Raw genomic sequence first — 13,448 nt, forward strand, 5'->3', positions numbered from 1 at the left:
GATTTTCATTAGGAAAAGTTGAGTTAGCTGAGTTATGTCCCCAGTGGTACCATTCTCATCTACTATCTGCAAATCTTATTGCCAGGTCTAGTATACTTATTCCTTTTTAGGCGAGAGTATCTTAGACTGTCCTCCCTGCAGTTCTGCAGCTAGCTGATGTTTGCGACAACCATTTTACTGAGCGTACGATTATATTATTATAGGCATGTATGTAAACAACATTTAAGCACATTAAGACACATCTTATCTCATATGACGGTGGAACTTCACATTGAGTCCACACATTTACAAGCTCACCCTGGATAACGACAGATCAAAGGGAATTTTTATTTGTGCTTTAAACATAGGTACTATTTATTTTAATGGCTGATAATTGTTGGTTATTCTTTGACGACATAAGTACGAAACTACTTATGTTTCTCGATAAACTGCGAGTATTTATGGATAAAGTTAGTTGTTGACTCGATTTTATCCTTTTTTATTTTTTAGATGGGAGAACGAGCTTGGTATTATTCGACTACTGAAGCCCATAGACATCACATAATTTTGTTAAAGTATTTTTTTTGTGGGACCCTGTTGTTAATATAAATTAACTATAGAAAGGAGAATGCCCATTTTAGGCCCAAAGCGGACAATACATTATAGAAAAAATACTTAGTGCATTAATTTTGTCATAAATAAATATGCATTTACTTTCTTGCAAATAAGCGCCACTACAGTTTACAATAAGTAGTTTAAAAAAAGTAACTCTATTGAAAAAAAAAGGATTTTTATTTTTGCGGGAAAAATATTGCCAGCTTCAAAACCTTTTACGTATGAAGAAAATATTTTGAGTATATAAATAAAACATATAAATCAATCATTTTAAGTATTATCATTAATCAATCGATTTTAATGGATTTTATGCACATAAAATAACATCGAAGATGGACCCATTGGACCAGGACCATTGGATGAACCCATTGGACTTTAACTTGTAACTATACTTGAGACCTTAGAACTTATATCTCAAGGTGGGTGGCGCATTTACGTTGTAGATGTATGTGGGCTCGAGTAACCACTTAGCAACACCAGGGTGGCTGTGAGCTCGTCCACCCATCTAAGCAATATAAAAAACTTGACTAGTATTGTTATTTAAATATGTACAACTAAAACAAAAACATAAAAAATAATGTAAAAAAAAGATTAAGATATAAATCAATTATCGGTTATTTAAAAAAATAATTGATATATTAATTTCATGTAATTATTTTTCTTTATACTGACAACACTGAATTTAATCTGACTGACTCACACTTCGCTTGCTGCTTGTGGTGTTGTGCTTGCGTACAAAATGGATGTGTTTTGATTTTTCTTCGATTTATTTTACTTTTATCAATAACGTTTCATACTACGACTAAAAACATTGTGTGAATTATGGTTTTACCCTGACTGAGATTTAATACCGTGTATATGCTCTCCTTTGCTATTTTTAGATGATACTAATTGTGTATGAAGATGAAGAAAATATAGCTATTTAAAGAATTAAGTGTGTTCTTTATACCCTATAGGATAAAATACATTAGGAACATCTTAAACATTAAGAAAAGAAAAGTTCTTGAAGTATCTCACAATCCGACACTTATTTATATAGAAAATTAACCTCAAAACGAGTTTTTATTTTTATTATATTTTTTATAATAGTGGCGTCAATTTCAATATATTTTTTAGATATCCAATACATTTAAGAATTTAAATCAGTACATTTTTATAGTAATATTTGGTGTCCATCTTGGGCCTAGCACACTATGGAGAGTGGGCATTCCCCTTTATGTAATTAATACTAGTGATCTAAATCAGTTATCATGTACTGTGTATTACTGTAAGTGATGCTAATTAAAAACGAACGAATAATTCGGTACAGTATTTAAAAAAAAAAAAATTTGGTCAATAAAAGTAAAGTTTGCGTTCTACCTTATATTTATCGTTTTGTTTGAGATCATGATAGACGAAGGATCCTCTGACGGAGTGGTAAGGGCCGCTGTACACGTTGCCGCTGTAGCTACTCTCGCTGTAAGCTGTCGGTTTCGTCAGTTGGAATGTTGCATACGGACAGATGTCTTCTATGTATTCTGCATTAAAAAATTAAAAATTTCATTGCTTACACTAGAGTATCAGGTGATACTACGTACTTCAACTCGCGCGGGTAGATAGGTCCCGGAAAATAGGGTAGGGCACATGTTTTAAATTAACGAATTAAAAGTCGATTTCGTGTCTTAGGGTGGGCGGGTATTTAACTTTATGCCGGCCACTCACATGCGCGCAAACATTCGTACAAACATTCATTCGCAAACTTAACGACTGTGCAAATGGGTTCGGTACTCAATTTGCGAACCCGTTTGCGCTTCCTCCTACACTTGTTTACGAATGTCTCACGAATTTCTCCTCCTTTTTAGTTCGTCAATAGAACATTGAAGAGAAAAAGAGTTTTGAATTCTTTCCCAGACATCATTAACAGCCATGCTGTTTTTATGGGATTTCTTTTGATGAAGATAGTTACAGTAGACGTCACGAACTATGAAAATAGCGAAACGCCCGTTGCTTTCGCAATCCTGGGCGCAACTGGTCACACGAATGTGTGGGAGACTACGCGAAGGATCGCGGTTCCCGTGCTTTGATGTCTGTTAAAATACCGACACAGCTTGGAAAACCACGAATGCAGCGAAAACTTTGCATAATCATTTGCAAATGTCGTCCTACACTTGCGGATTTGCGTATTCGTGCGAATGTAAGTGACCGGTATTACACCAGTGTACTTAGTGCGAGTTTTTTAACGTTCTCGATGGCGTAAAAGTTAACACAAATTTATATGCAGTTGGAACAACGCCCCTAGCGACAAACGTAATAAATAAATAATAAATAAATATATATTTACTAACGATCACGCCACGTTAACTGGTCCCGTGCTAAGTTCGTAAAGAACTTGTGTTATAGGTACCAGATAACGGAAATAAATGTAAGATTTTTATTATACTCATATATGTGTAGTGACCGTGTCACTTACCACTACGCTAGACGGCCGTTAAACGTAGGCAAACGTCGCAAAATCGCGACGTATTTAGATACCCTTCTGATACCCCCAAATATTTAGTACTTAACCCTCAGTATTTCATAGCTGTCCCAGCCTCCAACCCGAAACGCATTACTGTTTCACGGCAGGTATAGGCGGGTTAGTTGTACCTACCCGTGCGGACTCGCAATTGTACCCGTCAATGTAATAAAAACAAAACGTAGGTACCGTTGGAAGCGTGTTTGTAGTGGTGTTGCGGGGGCGGGTGCTGGGCGCGGGCGGCGAGGTACTGCTGGTCGCGGTTCGCCTTGTTCTGCAGTTGCGCCACAGACGGAGACTCCCCGACGCCACTCTCCGTCGCCACTGTTTCAGTCGTGCCGGTCTCTGTCGCGCATATTGAGAGAGAGAGAGAGAGCGAATACACTTTATTGCACACTAAAACACAATTTACATTCAAAAAACAGTCAAATAGCAGATACTTTTGTACAATAGGCGGTCTATTGATTGGTCTATTGATTTAGAAACAATTATTTTATTTATCATATTTCTTTTTATACTGGCGAACTTAACGCCTAAGACATTCTCTACCAGTCGACCAAGGGTGAACTGGTAGAATAATTCAAAGAAAATAGTTGCTTTACTTACTTATTATACAATATACTAACTATGCTTATTAGAGGAGCAGCCAATGATAATTAAATAAATATATAGAATATTACAATATACAAAAATATAAACTTATTTAATATACCCAATACATAGCAAAATATTATGTATACTGGGTATTAGGAGACCGCTTCCGAAAACGAAAATTTTGTACCTACAAAGTTGTAAATTTTGGGGAGAGCGGTATCATTGCCGCGTCCCCCCGTTTTGCGTGTAAAAGAAATGCCGCGCCTGGGCGTTCGTTGATCCGAGCATCAGCTGGTTTTGATTTTGTGTTTCATTCTTCGATCAACAATAGTAAACAATAGTACAATTGTTGATCGAAGGTTTCATTGCTGGCTTTTTTAAAATAAATTAATGTATTTTTTATGAAACTATCATTTCATTTAGGTCTAGATGAGATTAAATGATGATAGTAAATAACATATAAACACGATGAGAGTAAATAGTGCTAATAAATGTTTTTAGTGCTAATAAATGTTTTAAAAATATGATTTTTTTTTAATTTGAATCAATTTTTTTCCTTCCCATCATCAAAGGTCTCATTAGTACTACCGTCTGTCTTCGTTTTCGGAAGCGGTCTCCTAACACCCAGTATATATATTATTAGTAACAGGACTGTGGGATTGTAGCTTAAATTGCCACATAGATTACTTACTGTTGCGCTTAACAAGCAGAACTATGGCGATGAGTGCTCCTAAGACCAATAGTGACAGGGCTGCCGGCAGAATGACGCGTGCACCACCCAGAGACCTGGCTCCAGCGGCCGGTATAGGGGGAGACAGGTCTCCATCTAACACTAAAATTAGTAAATAAATAACTTCAGTCAGCATTCAGATCTTTTTGATGACGACAGATATACTATATATGCAAAGAAAAACCTTTATTGTTTAAAACTCTTTAGTTTTTAAAAAGGACATGTCATTCAGTGTCATGAAAACTGTCATTCAGTAAAAAGAGTGTTCAGTTTTGTATTGTTTAATAATACTGTTTACTGTTTAATTTTTAATGTTAATTTAAAAAGAGATTAATGGCTTTAAATTTTATTTTCTCATTATAAAACAGAAAACGCAATTAAGTCTTTTATTGTATATTCATTCTAAAGTATTCCATATTATTTTTATTATTATGTATACATATATATACAATACGATTGAGAGTTTGACCTCAAACCTCAAGACTGGTGCCGGCATTCACGTTGCGATGTCTATAGTTTTCCGTAACCACGTAGACCGGATGGAATGTGAGCTCCTTCATTGAGCTACTGTGGGAATATCTCGATGGGAATCGATTCTAGTTACCAGGTAATCTATCTACGGGTTCTTATTGGCGTTCGAGGTGATGTTGACGAGTCGTCGAAGTCGTCGTAGCTTAAAGAATAAGATGTGTGGTGCAATCGTATCAAGCGATGCACCCGTGTTCGAATCCCGCAGGCGGGTACCAATTTTTCTAATGAAATACGTATTTAACAAATGTTCACGATAGACTTCCACGGTGAAGGAATAACATCGCAAAATTAAAATTTGTGTAATTACTGGTGGTACGATGTCTCGTGAGTCCGCATGGGTAGGTACCACCACCCTGCTTATTTCTGCCGTGAAGTAGTAATGCGTTTCGATTTTTTGCTGTTTCAAGGAGGGTGGTGGCACTTACGTTGTAGATGTCTATGAGCTCCAGTATCCACTTAACACCAGCTCGTCCACTCATCGAAGCTATAAACAAAAGGTCGCGTCACTTACGGCCGCTGAGCGAATGCGTCGTGAAGTTGTAGAGTGCGAGTGCGTGTCCGGCGTTGTTGTGCGCGGTGATGCGCAACTGGTAGTGTGCGGCGGGCGTTAGGCCGCTCACGCTGAAAACCCGCTCGGTCGCCTGCACACTGTTCGACACTAGCCGCCACTGTTAATGACAACCTGAATTAGAGACGTTCCCGAAAACGACGTAGTTTTTTTTTCTCTACCTATGCTAATAGCCTTGAGAGGCTATTTCAGCTTCACCCTAAGTTGTAGGTGAGCTCACGGGGCTCAAACCGGAGTGTCGCTAACACTGGTCCTGACAAGAGCAGTGCTTCGCAGAATCTACCACCGGATCGGAAACGTGACCCACCGAGAAGATCCGGTGAGAAACTCAGTGGGCTGTGTCTATGGGTTAATTCACTCGTCGAGCCCTTCGTCGCAAGGGTCGACGACGGGTTCGACGAGGACGGTGACCGGATGACGCGTAGTGCTGCCGGAGATTTTAAATATCAACAGTAAATGTATAAATTGATGCGCTGCATTTCGTTCGTCACTTGCTAGGTAATAGAGATTTTTTTATGACTCAGATGAGCTCGTAGCCGACCTAGTGCCTTAACACCGGTGTGCTTATCGAATCCCATAGACATCAACAACGTAAACAACGCTACCCATCTTGAAACATGAGGACCAAGTTTCAATTATAACGCAACAATAATTATTCGGTCTTCAGTCTGGAATGCATGACTACTTCAGAGCAGAAATAGGCAGAATGTTAGTACATAAATGTCTGGGCTTATATAGCGCCCTACTACAAACGTGAGTTACTTATTTTAACTAGGTTTTGGCATACCCGATTCTGCGGACCGAATGGTAAACAGCCGACTTAGCCCTCTAAACACGTCATTTCAGATCCTTTCGATCCACTAACGTTGCTTTTAGGTACCTCAAGCAGTGCCCAAGGGTTCGGCGAATAAATTAACTCACAGACACAGCCCACCGAGTTTCTCGCCCGATCTTCTCAATGGGTCGCGTTTCCGATCCTGTGGTAGATTCTGCGAAGCACTGCTCTTGCTAGAGTTAGTGTTAGCAACGTCGTCAGGTTTGAGCCTCATGAGCTGGCCTACTTGTTAGGTTATGCTGAAATAGCTTCTCAAGTCTATCAGCTTAGGTAGAGGAAAAAAATACTGACGCCTTCAGAAACGAAAATACTAAAATGTCAATCGAGTTTCAATCGAGAAATCCTTTTTTGTGTTTTAATAGATGGGCGAACGTAATCTTTATTATTGTTTTAGATTTTTACGTCAGCAGGGAGTTTACTGGAACTCATAGACATCACAATGTGAATAGTTGGTTTTGGGAATTTTAAAAATATTATTTTCATCCATATTAGCAGGTAGCATACCTGAGGTTGACTCATCTCTCTGTATTCAATTACAAAGTACAGTATCCCGCAGCCTCCGTCGCCCCACGAGTCCAGCCACACGGTAACCGTCGTAGTGTTCAGAGTTATCATTTGCGAATGCTTCGGTTTAACGGGAACTGAAAAGAAAAAAAAAACGTTCTGTCTCGAGTCACCGTAAAATATTGACAAAAAGGTGGGTGGTGCCACCACCACCAGCTTTGTATTTACACGTGCGAGTTCATAAGGTGCCTTATCACCGGGCATTTACGCAAATTATAATTTATCCAGGGTCGATTTCATTACACGATGTTATTCCTAGATCGTGAAAGTCACTTGTGGTCACGTGTATATTTTATTAGACGAATTGGTACCTGTCTGGAGGATTCAAAAACCGGCACAGTCGCATCGCTAGATACAAATGCACTAGAAGTCTTTTTCTTTAGGCCACGGCAACTTTAAAATTGTATGGTAATAAAAAATGATTGGTCAAAATTACAATGTTTTTTTTATGTGCGCTTCTTGTACTCACCAGTGCCCTTGGTATAGGCATGAACGATGTCACAGGGAAGACCAGTTCCGATACGATTGAAGGCCGTTATGTACAGCTGGTAGCGCGTTCCACACCACAAGTTGGGCAGAACGTGCTCCGAAGTGCCGGCCTCCACTTGCAGTTCTTCCCAATCGCCGTGTTCACGTTTATAGTTGATCACGTATCCTTTAAAGTATTGTTTTTTTTTGTATTAAATTAAAAAAAAAAAAACTATGTCTGGCTCTAGGACGTGCTCAGCAGGGTATTCCGGGACACCAGCGGCACAGTCTGGGTGACCTGACGGGCTACCGTACCGAGACGGCCGACGTTTCAGAGCCTTCGATTCGCCTCGAAGACTCCGTCGGCCGGGTGTCCTTGGGGTGAGCTGCGCCGTCTGGTTGTAGTGTTCACCGCGGTAACCTCCTTACCTCATCCGGGTTCTGACCTCGGAGGGGATCGGTCGTTTAGTGGGTCCTGAAATCAATCTTGGGCCCGCGGTTTCGCAGTCGCGGTCCATATCGTAGGAAGTTCGGCCACCAGCCCGAAAAAAAAGGCTCTAGAACGTGTTTCCTAAGAGCTATGACATGTTTTTTTCATATGAGGTCATGCACCTGGTGGTGGTTCTGGTGATATCTAAAATTTGTTTGCGTACAGCGGCATCTACCAAAATATGGCAAAATATAGCAGATATAAGGGTTATTGGACTATTTAATTAAACGTCCCGTTATTTCAAAATGAAACCTCTTATTGGATGACGTTATACTTAATTGAACTGAAAAGAAAAAAATTGTCACAAAATTCACGTACCGAGAATAGGGCTGCCTCCGTCTCCCTGATCACTCCATTGGAGGTGCAAGGAGTCTGCGTACGAATCAACAACGGCCAGTATGGGGGGCTGGGGGGGAACCTTCACTTCCACGGTATACGTCACCTCGTCCCGACCGTGAATGTTCTCAACTGAACACGTGTAATTACCACTGTCCGCTGACTGTGTCATGCTGTAACGATTGGAATGACTGTTATGAATAATGTTATTTAAAATAATGTCGGGGGGTAAAAACATTTTTTTTTATTGCTTAGGTGAGTGGAGGAGCTCACGACCCACCTGGTATTCAGTGACTACCGGAGCCCATAGATATCTACAACGTAAATGCGCCACCCACCTTGAGTTATAAGTTCTCAGTATAGTTCAACGACTGCCCCACCCTTCAAACCCAAGCGCATTACTGCTTTACGGCAGAAATAGGCAGGGTGGTACGTACCCGTGCGGACTCACAGGTCCTACCACCAGTAATTACGCAAATTAGAATTTTGCGGGTTTCATTTTTACTCCACGATGTTATTCCTTCACCGTGGAGCTCAATCGTGAAAATTTGTTAAGTACGTATTTCATTAGAAAAATTGGTACTTACCAGCGGGATTCGAACACCAGTGCATCGCTAGATACGAATGCACCGGACGTCTTATCCTTTAGGCCACAACGACTTTAAATTTCGTTTAAGAAACATTTCGCTTAACACGTGACATTTATTGTTGTAATTAAAGGTCTGTTTTATTTGGTATTAGCATCAACAATTCAAGGTTTTTAATTGTACTTTAATAAAATTATTAGATTTACTCCATTCAAATAGCTGAAGCATTTTTTTTTTTTTTTTTTTTTTCTTTTTTTCATGATTATTTTTTCTAATTTTAAACTTTTAAACGGCTCTTCTGTAAAGTTGCAAAAATTTCACTTAAACCAAAAAGCCTTTCACTCCTTAATGTTATTATAGTTTTTCGTGAGTCGAAGACAATCAATCAAAACTACTTTTACTTTTACAAAACAACTTTATTTGATCTCGTGTTTTTTTTTAATCGCATTACATTTTCGTCGAAATTTTTAATGCTTTATAAAATATTCGTAGTCACGGGCGAGCGTCACTTGAAAGAATTCCAGCTTTTTCAGTTCGGAAATGAAAAAAAAAAACGCCAGCAGTTTTCTTTTAATGATATGTAAATGACTTATTGTCTAGATGTGCGTGTGGCTCATCAATGGACGAATAGTTACTGGAGTTCATTTCATAATTCCTTAAATTCTGCCGCCACATTTTTTATTTCTTTAGATACGTTACTGTACCACGTACACTTCGTGATGTGGCTGTCGTCCATTCACTTTGAACTTTCAAAGCAAAATGGTGGTACCGTAGTAGTGAGCAGCAGACTGTCTGTGTTCCTAGTATTGCTGATATCTATGAGCCATGGTTATTGGTATAATGGTAATAAAAATAGCTCATAATAAACCCCGAATAATTGCCCAAATTTGAAAATTCAATCTGTACTTAACACTCAATATTAAATAATTTCACTAATACAATTTATGATTTTTTTTATAACCTTATTGTGAGTGTTCCATCGCTGCTCACGTTTTTTCTCAGTGTTGACTCCAAGCCAACGCCGTTCATTGTCCACGTGGTCGCCGGGGCCGGCACACCGACTTTGTTGCAAGACAACGAAATATTCTCTTTCCAAGGAGTTACGATATTGCGGCTGAATGACGTTATTCTTGCGGGTACTGTGAAAAAAATATATTTAAAAACTCATTCTGTTGCCCGTCAAGTATCGTATGAGGATAAATTTAATGTTAAATAACTAATTTTGTTTTCACAATAACTATAAGTACAATTAATAAGGAGGAAGTTATTAGAGGAAGCCACGACCTTCAGCATTCAAGATTATCGACGCAAGGGAAAAAAATAAGTACATTCGCGAACAAAATGTATTAAATGAACGAAGATCGCACGAGCTTATGGTCTATCTTTTGTGTAAAGCGCATACTGGCATCCACAGATATGACAAGCTGAAATCCGTCGTAGGTCTTAGAATTAAGATAGAAGTTTCAACACGGCTGTTTTAATCTATAGGCTGGAGCGTACAAATTCTTTGGAGGACGTTCGTACCCGCCCATACGGGGATACTATCATTATTATTATTTATTGCTTATGTGGGTGGATGAGCTCACGGCCCACGTGATGTTAAATGGTTACCGGAGCCCTTAGACATCTACAATGTAAATGCTGCCACTTACTTTGAGATATGAGTTCTAAGGTCTCCGTTATTACAGTACAACGGCTACCTCACTCTTCAAATCGAAGCGCATTACTGTTTCATGGCGGAAATAGGCATGGTGCTACCCGTGTAGACTCACAAGACGTCCTACCACCAGTAGGTAATTACGCAAATTATATTTTTGTGGGTTTGATTATTATTATACGATATTATTCATTCACCGGTGGAAGTCAATCGTGAAAAAGCCGTTAAGTACGTATTTCATTACAAAAATTGCGAGCGGGATTCGAACATCGTTGCATCGCAAGATACGAATGCACCGGACGTCTTATCCTTCAGGCCACGACGACTTTAAATAACGGTACAAAAAAATTAGTAAAACATACCCGAGTCGGAAGGTAGAACAGTGACGACCCTCGTGGCTTCTCCTTCCCCGAGTCTCGTAGAAGCCGACACCCAGAATTGGTGAGTGGCCCGTGGAGGCGACCGAGACGTTTCGTGCGAGAGTGTACTCGGTGACAGCATGCGTTTGTGGGTGCCCTCCTAATCAGAACAAAGCTTACTTAAACATCGGTAGGGCGTTCTGTAAGCTAGCGCTTTCACACTCTAAGCTTTGTAAATGAAGAATGGAAAGCAGTCGACGTCGCCCCAAACACGTCATTTCGGATCCTCCCGATCCACTAACGGTGCTTTTAGGTACCTCAAGCACCGATCATCGTTCTCGTCGAACCCGTCGCTTGCGACGAAGGGCTCGACGAGTAAATTAACCCTCAGACACAGCCCACTGAGTTTCTCGCCGGATCTTCTCGTGTTAGCAATGACGTCAGGTTTGAGCCCCGTGAGCCTACTAGTTAAGGCGACGCTGATATAGCCTCTCAAGGCTATCAGCTTAGGTAGGAAAAAAAAAACTTAATTATCGGTAGGGCGTTCTGTAAGCTAGCCCTTTCACACTCTAAGCTTTGTAAATGAAGAAATACAATTATTTTGGTCTTAGACGAAGACAGTTTGGCCTCGATTCCAAATATCGGCAGACGTGACAAACGCTTTTTTTCTTTCTTTTTTTGTTTACTGAGCTTTACCACTCCAATTTTAATACGGTTTTATTAGTTTCAGACGTATGAATGTATGTTTGTAACGGAACCTTTGAACATGACTTTGAGCCCTTTCAAAACGTCGGATTAATATTAAGGACCGATGACAATAAAATATTTAAAAAAAAAACAAAAAAAAATTGTAAATACTGAAATTCAATTAAAAAATAATAGTTTAAAAAAACTAACAAAATAATACGCTTTTATAGAAAATCCAACTAAAAAATAGAAAATGATTTTATTGTAAAAAAGCGTGGGGACATGGTACGAGTATCAGTAGTTATCAAGGGTTATATTGATAATATCCTGAAAAGCACTTCACGCTTTTTTACAATAAAATCATTTTTCCTTACCCTATTTTTAATTGAAATTTAATAAAAAAATATTTTCTATTTTTTAGTTGGATTTTCTATAAAAGCGTATTTTGTTAGTTTTTTTAAACTATTATTTATTTTATGTCAATATCAATAATGAAATAAAAGAGGAAGTGCACTAAAAGTGAATCTAAGCCTTGAGGTGTCAGTGATTATGATCGATTGTTGAACGGTGAATGTACATCAAAACTACAAAGAAAGTGATATGACTTAAACATACTATTTACTGGTGGTAGGACCTCTTGTGAGTCCGCGTGGGTAGGTACCACCGCCCCGCCTATTTCTGCCGTGAAGCAGTAATGCGTTTCGGTTTGAAGGGTGGGGCAGCCGTTGTAACTATACTGAGACCTTAGAACTTCTATCTCAAGGTGTGTGGCGCATTTATGTTGTAGATGTCTATGGGTTCCAGTAACCACTTAACACCGGGTGGGCTGTGAGCTCGTCCACACATCTAGGCAATAAAAAAAAAAATAAAAAAAAATATTTACCTCGCGTCCATCTTCGATAACACTCATATAAAGAGTATAGCCAACCAGGACGCCGTTAGGAGAGGACGGTGGCAGCCATGAAACCAATATTTTATTTCTAGAAGAAACCGCTGCTTTGATGTCCGCCGGAGCTGAGGGTACTGTAAAAAAATATTTATTATATTTGGAGGCAGGGTGGTGGTACCTACCCGTGCGAACTCACATGAGCTCCTACCACCAGTGCTGTGAAGCAGTAATGCGTTCTGGTTTGAAGGGTGGGGCAGTCGTTGTAACTATACTAAGACTTTAGAACTCAATTCTCAAGGTGGGTGGCGGCATATATGCTGTAGATGTCTATGGGTTCCGGTAATCGCTAAACACCAGGTGGGTTGTGAACTCGTCCACCCATCAAAAATATTTGAAGATAACAATATGCTTAGCGAATGGTTATGAATGCATTAGACATTCATTAAATGATCATTAAACTTTGTTCTGGACATAGAGAGATTTAAACTGCATTAACTTTACCGTCTTCCTCTGTGTGACAATATACAGGTGCTGCCCGTACGCCGTCGCCAGCAGCGGTGAAAGCGCAGACCGTGACGGAATAGTTTGTGTATCGCCTCAGACCAGACAGTGTCGTGTGTAGTCCAGATATTTGCTTCGTAACTGCGTCTTCGTTACCTAAAATAATTTCAAACAAGAAATTTAGTTGAATGGTAAATCCAGGATCCCTCCCAGATATTAACTTGTTACTGCATAACATAGACATCACAATACCGCTGCCCACTTTGGAACTTGGATCGAAGCATCAATTACAAACATTTGTTCTATCCTTAAAATGGCTCACAAAAAGGCCTATCTTTTTTATGGTTGAAGGACTACTCGTGGCCCGTAGACCTTTTTAGTTTCACCAGAACAAGGGGGCGAGCAAAGGCTCAGTCAGGAAGGGTGGGATTTGATAACAGCTGCCCGAGCGCCTCCGATGGAGACCTAACAGCTCAAGAGCAGCTGTTTCCCGAATGAGTCTACTAGCGGATCGGAATCGCAACTCACTGAGAAGATCCGGCGAGAAACTTAGCGGCCTAAAAA

At 39.7% G+C, this 13,448-nt stretch overlaps 1 protein-coding gene across 4 annotated transcripts in view; it reads right to left on the reverse strand.

Moving 5' to 3' along the window:
* Positions 1-13,448, reverse strand: part of LOC101743862 (cell adhesion molecule Dscam2) — a 220,631-nt gene that overhangs the window by 7,201 nt on the left and 199,982 nt on the right. For all 4 annotated transcript variants that reach the window (XM_062673973.1, XM_038017526.2, XM_038017525.2 and 1 more), the window contains exons 24-34: positions 12,885-13,040; positions 12,378-12,517; positions 10,811-10,967; positions 9,753-9,930; positions 8,187-8,377; positions 7,380-7,565; positions 6,851-6,987; positions 5,455-5,611; positions 4,374-4,514; positions 3,278-3,433; positions 1,954-2,111 (exon numbers count right to left, since the gene is read on the reverse strand). In XM_062673973.1, coding sequence (XP_062529957.1) covers positions 1,954-2,111; positions 3,278-3,433; positions 4,374-4,514; positions 5,455-5,611; positions 6,851-6,987; positions 7,380-7,565; positions 8,187-8,377; positions 9,753-9,930; positions 10,811-10,967; positions 12,378-12,517; positions 12,885-13,040 — 1,757 coding nt within the window. The remainder of the gene's footprint in view (positions 1-1,953; positions 2,112-3,277; positions 3,434-4,373; positions 4,515-5,454; positions 5,612-6,850; positions 6,988-7,379; positions 7,566-8,186; positions 8,378-9,752; positions 9,931-10,810; positions 10,968-12,377; positions 12,518-12,884; positions 13,041-13,448) is intronic.

The sequence above is a fragment of the Bombyx mori genome, chromosome 19 (genome assembly GCF_030269925.1).
Source record: "Bombyx mori chromosome 19, ASM3026992v2".
Taxonomy (NCBI): Eukaryota; Metazoa; Arthropoda; class Insecta; order Lepidoptera; family Bombycidae; genus Bombyx; species Bombyx mori.